The sequence below is a fragment of the Gavialis gangeticus genome, unplaced genomic scaffold, assembly GCF_001723915.1.
Source record: "Gavialis gangeticus isolate Ggan-Ray unplaced genomic scaffold, GavGan_comp1, whole genome shotgun sequence".
Lineage (NCBI taxonomy): Eukaryota > Metazoa > Chordata > Crocodylia > Gavialidae > Gavialis > Gavialis gangeticus.
In genome coordinates, this window is record NW_017729009.1 from 11454438 (window position 1) to 11460370 (window position 5933).

Below are 5933 nucleotides of genomic sequence, written 5' to 3' on the forward strand. Positions count from 1 at the left end.
ATTCTGATCAAGATGGGGATGGATGATGATCTAGAAGCTTTCTTAGCTACATTTGAGTGTATGGCAGAGGAGTACCAGTGGGCCTGGGATACCTTGATGGTGGGGTCAGGTGCTTCAATCCTGAAGTCTTGGTGCAGTGTTACAGGTACTTTTGTGGGAGGCTTTGCTCATGGCAGTAGAAAGAGCCAATTAGCCATAGTTCAGTTGTGGGGAAAGCTCCTAAACAGTGTTCTGTGACTTGCATGTTCTTTATTAGGTAGTTGGGGTAAGTATCTTTTGATTTTAAAGAACCAGCCTGAGCTGCAGTATGTGAAAGGGGTGGCAGGAGGGGGTTTTGACTGCCTCAGCTTTTAAAGTTGAGGGCAATAAGCGTTTGGAAACCAGCAGCTCATGCACGCACATCTTGCATTATGTCCAGGTTGAACTGACTGCTAACCCTTTCCTCCTTTGCTCTCCATGCTTCCGAGTAGCAGTTACTCCATTCGCCATTCGATAAGTATGCCTGCTATGAGGTAACGTAGTCCTGGATTTCACAAGTGGGATAGGTGGAAGATATGTAGTTAGTTCCCTCTCCTTTGGGGACTTTAAATGTAGCTGCCACTTTATGTAACTGCTTCATTTCTGTTCAACTCTTAACTTGGATGCAAGTCAAGGCCTCAGACAGCTCCCCTAGTTCAGGACTTGAATCTCTGTTGCATGGATCTGTAAGCTTATGAATGGCTCTCTTATGGCCTAAGTAGGTGAGATTAAGATAAAAACAGTAATTTTGTGTGGCTATGGTTCTCAAATGTCTCTGAAAAGAACTAGGATGCTCTTTCTCCAATTGCAGCACAGGTATGCATGCAGCAGATAGTCCAAGCTCTGACCTTCCACCTATCCCTGGTTTGCAAAGTAATTGGTTCATCCCAGAATGATAGAACGTGATTGACCCTGCATGGCGAAACACTGGCCAGAGCTGGACTGGGTGCAGGTCTGGTTTCCTTTATACTTGTTCCGATGGGCTCTGTGACATCCTCTTGTTTCTCTCTTGCAGACTCAAGCAGGCAAGTTGGTTTCGTGGGTGCAGATATTCAAAGTGAATCCTTAATGTCAATATGCCTAGGAGCATTTTTCTCACTTGATAATTGCACACTGTAGTCCATTGACGAAACAGCCCTGCATGACTCGCTCTTGACTCGACAGTGCAGAATACTCCTACTGAATCGCTCGTGACCTTGAAGCTGGGAGGCTAAATTTGTTAGACAGTTGACCCAAATTATTTGCTCCCATCTGTTTTTTGAGTGTATAACTGAGGGTTGCTTCTAAAGCCACACAAATGACTGCTCCTCGCCAGTGGTCAGGATGGGCTTCTGATGATATCACTGGGGTGGTTATAGCTCTCTGCAGTCCTTCAGTAGAAACAGCCCTTTCTCTCACTTGAACAGCCTGTGATGTGCGGAGCTGTAGGACGCATTTCAAGTCTGTGTTGAGCTGTCCCTGCAGACTAAGCTTGGGTTCCTTTTAACTAACAATGTCTTGTGAACTTGTGAGTGAAGGGCTGGTTTCGCTGCCATCTAATCTGTAGCCCACTGATCCGTACCCAGCTTGGGCTGCCTTGTAGGCTTTTCTGAGGTTGAGTGACCTTTTGTTCGAATTGGGAAAACCGTGCGGTGTAAATAATCTGCTTTCGAGAACTTGTACACAGTGTATGTGCTGTTTCCCTCCAACCTGAGCTGTGTGAGCATTCAGTAGGATGTGTTCTGTTGTCCTTGTGAAGGCTTCTTGGCCAGTCAAATACAACTCCAGTTACAACATATTAGCCCCTAGCCTGTCCAAGCCAAGAACAGGCTGTTCCAACAGCTTATGTGACCTTATATTGCCTTTTTTTCTTCAAGGAATTCTGCAACCTTCAAGTCATTTGAAGATAGAGTTGGGACCATAAAGGTAACTATCTTCTTCCTAAGTGTGCACACTAAGCAGATCCCTGGCAGGAGTTTGTGTGAAATGACTATTGCACTTGAAGTGTTTAAAGGGGCACCAGTGTTTGCAGAGAACTCTGGTGGGTAAATCACAGCTCACGCAGTAAGGTCCCTGGTATTAAGAGTTTATAGTCTCTGAGATTTGACACAAGTCACAGTAGATGGGTGGGGTGGGTAACAATTGGCTGTATTTTATGCTTCTTCGAGAAACAGTAGCTGATCCAGTGTCCACTGGAAGTCATCTTAAATAGCTTCTCTTTCCTTTTCAGTCCAGAGTGGTGGGCAGCAGAGAGAACAGCACTGACGGCCTCCACTCCACAACAGGCGTTGGAGATAAGCCACCACAGGACAACGCTTCTTTCTAAACCCATTGCATGGCTTTGCACGGCTGTGCACAACTGCAAGAGTGAATCCCTCTAATTTTTCATCACAGTAACAACATGCAGATAAGTGGAGGGGATGAGCCCCACTCTGAAGAGAGAGATCCATACATCAACACACAGACATTGCTGCTGGGTTCAAGTCAAATAAAGAGAACACAAAGTTTTGTACACAACTATTTTACACTAAAGTTTGTAGATGAAGTGCATCACTGTGCTGTCCTCCTGGGAGAGCACTTAAAATGGAGTTTCCTCAGTGTAGTTCAGAAGCGTTCTTTTTGGCACAAGTTGTCTGTAGTCCCCACTCAGAGATGTGGTCTTTGAGCTGGGGAAGCTTTCGGCCCACGTGATGAGCAGTTATGGAAGAAGCTAATTGCACAGGAGACCTAAATCTTCCATTTCTGGTTGTTCAAAATCATTTATGGCAGTAGTTGGATCATCTCCCTTGCTTCTCCCATCACTGCTCCCTCCTGCTATCCCAGAAATGGTGCTGGAGACATGAATGAGGTAAACAGTTATTTTCTCTGGGCTCCCAAACAGGAAACTCGGTTTAGCAGCTGCCTCATTACACTAATGCTCTAGCTTTAACAAAACTAAAATCTTTATTTTTAAAAGCAATGGACTTCAAAAATGAAAGCTGACCAGAAAAAAAAAAGCTTTAGCATCATATTAGGGATCTATTCCCCTGGACTCTGAAGCTGAAATGCAAGCCTTACATCACCTTATGCTTTACTTGTTTATAATCTTTTTATATAGAGAGAACTGTGAGGGTTATCAAGTTGGGTTTTGAGCACTGGAGTTTTGCATCATACAGTAGTAGCAGCATGCCTATGTGCCAGTTATTGTGTTCATTTGAAATGGTGCACTCTGTTGCTTCAGTGTGTAAAACTTGCTTCTCTGTCCTTGATATAAGCCTGTGTTCCTGGAAAAGAAGGCTGCTAGCAGTGTGGATTAGGAAAGGGCAAAGGTGTCTGTAGCAATACGGGCACCGGACTGGAGAATCCCTTCTCCGCCTCACCCCTGCACGGGCTACGCAGTTTGGAACATCCTCAATGTGATGGCACATTCTCTTGGCTAATATCCCCACCTAGAATCGTTGTTTACAGGAACTGGAGAGAATACTGGAGACTGACCTCTTCCCAAAGTGTCTGGATATGATGCTCTTGTGATGTCCAGCACAGCTGCTCAAGAGCTGTAGAATTCAAGGTTACCTTACAGTGGCCTGATTTGAACCCAGGCAAGAGGTGCCTCTACATCAGACATACCTAGAGTGAGCAGTTCTGTGCCTTAGAGGCGAAGTGGGTCTTACTCAGGTCTTTAGATTTGCTTACGTACATATCAGAGTAGTCGCGATGGCTTGTTACTCTAGTGGAACTAAACCTTACTCAACCCTTTAGAGAAGCAAGTTTTGACACTTATCTGCTGATTTAATAATCCCAATACCCACCCCTGGTCCCCCATTTTGCAGGTGTTGTGGGAATGCTATGACATGTTGGAAGGCAGTCGTACTAGGAACTAGGCGGGGTGTAGAGTGTCATTTACCAGGGTTTATTGTTTTGTGGCTAAACCTTGCCTCTGAATGGGGGAGCAGTATCAATTAAAATGGGGACTGCTGGAGTTTAGGTATTGGAACTGTTTCTCTTTACATGTGAATATTAGGGAAATTTGTCAATAAAGCATTCCTTTGGGGAAAAAAAGTCATTGTTCTGTCCTGCCTTGTGTTTCTTTTTTAAGTCAAAAATCGAATATTCAGGTGCAGAGGTTACAGACCCTTCGGGAAATGTCTGCTGAGCTGGGAGCTTGGGGAAAGATGCTCCTGAACTGGGGCCTTCTGCATTAGGTCTATCACACTGGCACTGGAAATCTTTGAATAGGCTGTATGCATTTCAGCTGGTGTGTTAAGGGGTATTGCTTGTCTGGCACTTCCCATTTAACAGCCGTGTCTAAGCATCAGCCCACCCACAATGTAAATTGCTGTGAATTCATTACATGGGACTTACTGGCAGAAAGGGGTTTGCCAAGTCCTTGAAATGACAGGAGCTGGCTGCTGAAAAGGGAGGGGCTGGGACCAAAAGGATGGATGCTGGATCCAGAAGTGCATGCCAGTGTGATCCCAAGGGGAGATCTGGAGAAGGGTGATGTCACTCTCATGCCTTTGGATGCTGTTTTAAATTACTCCTAACATTTCTTCCCTTGCCTATGGGAACATCCTCAAGGACAGAAGTATGGGTCTCTTACACTCTTCATCTTCGTTAAACCGAGAGCCCTTGTATATTTAAGACGGTAGGTTTGAAATCGGAACAAACTTGTACGTAACAGGCTTTAATGCCATGGCTCTGTCACTGCACAGGGAATCTCAGTTGTTATCCTAGATACCTGCTGCTGTGCCATTTCTCATTGGCGCACTGCTCTTGGCAATCCTTTCTTGAAGAAATGCAACACAACTCCATTAGAAATAGGTGCTAAAGATTTTTATTGAACTTGGCATTAAGCTTGCAATAGCTCCTCTCCCTGCTTTTGGGTCTGGTCCAGAGTTTGAGCAGCTGCAGCAGCAATTCTTGAGAGTTATAGTTCAAGCTTGAGAAACTCTAACATGGAAAAAAACGTGGTTGGCCTGGCTTAAATTTACAACACGGCACTCATGGAGATTGGCTTAGAACTGGCCTTGGCAGCTGCTACTGACTTGCAGCGGTGCTGGGAGAGGGAAAGCGCTGAGCCTGTGGCTTGGGATAGGCCTTCTCTCAAGGCTGTGCTGTCCTGAATGTAGAGCTGGCAACCATTAACAAACAGTGCAGGGCTGTGACCTTCCCTGAGAATATTTTCTGTCTCCAGCGGTCGGCCATCTGGCTGAACTAGGAACTTCTGTAGATAACACATCCTGGGGTTATTTTTCCTGTCCGAGGTCTGCCCAGGAGGCCACGTCTCACTATTGCATGCATACAGCTCACATTGCTGTCTGCGCAAGTTGGGAGCAAAGATCATAGATGTACATGGCAGTGACTTGTTAGCTGTGCAAATGCTGCCGTCTTTGGTGAGATGGAAATGTAGCATCCAACTGCTGTCGGAGCATAATAAAAAGCTAGAGCCCTCTGCTCTCTGTCAGAGGGGTGTAACTTGCCCCCGGGGGAGGGAAGGTGGGTGTTTCAGTTTTGATCCTCTGTCATGTCACCGCTGTCCACTGCCATCTTCCTTGGTGCCTAGAAGAGCTGTTCCCTGTTTCATTTTGGTATTTTTTCTAGCATGCCTGGGGCCTTGAGGGCCAACCTTGCATTTCTGTGCTCACTGCTGACTGGATCATGGAATAGAAAGCATCCCAGTGGCGTGGACTGCAGACTCCTGGTAAGCTCTTCTTGTGTCCAACTGCAGGAGGGTAACTGCTCTCTTCGGTGTATGAGAGCTGAAAACTTCTCCCAGTGACCAGCTAATAATGAATTACCAATACTTTTTTTTCCACCCCCCTTCCCCTCTCTTTCAAGGTGAGGCAGGACTTGCCATTCCCCTCACATAACCTTTCAGGCTGAGTGAGGAAAAAAGAGCACTTGTCTTTTCCACAGCTGTTAATTTTAGGATTAAAGATGGAGATATCTGTCAGCAG

At 45.7% G+C, this 5933-nt stretch overlaps 1 protein-coding gene across 1 annotated transcript in view; it reads left to right on the plus strand.

Annotated features, from left to right (window-relative positions):
* TPD52L2 (tumor protein D52 like 2) overlaps nt 1-4035 on the plus strand; it is a 28038-nt gene extending 24003 nt beyond the window's left edge. Inside the window, exons 6-7 of the mRNA XM_019510056.1 lie at nt 1875-1923; nt 2228-4035. Coding sequence (XP_019365601.1) covers nt 1875-1923; nt 2228-2323 — 145 coding nt within the window. The 3' untranslated portion in view covers nt 2324-4035. The remainder of the gene's footprint in view (nt 1-1874; nt 1924-2227) is intronic.
* The last annotated feature ends 1898 nt before the right edge of the window (nt 4036-5933 follow it).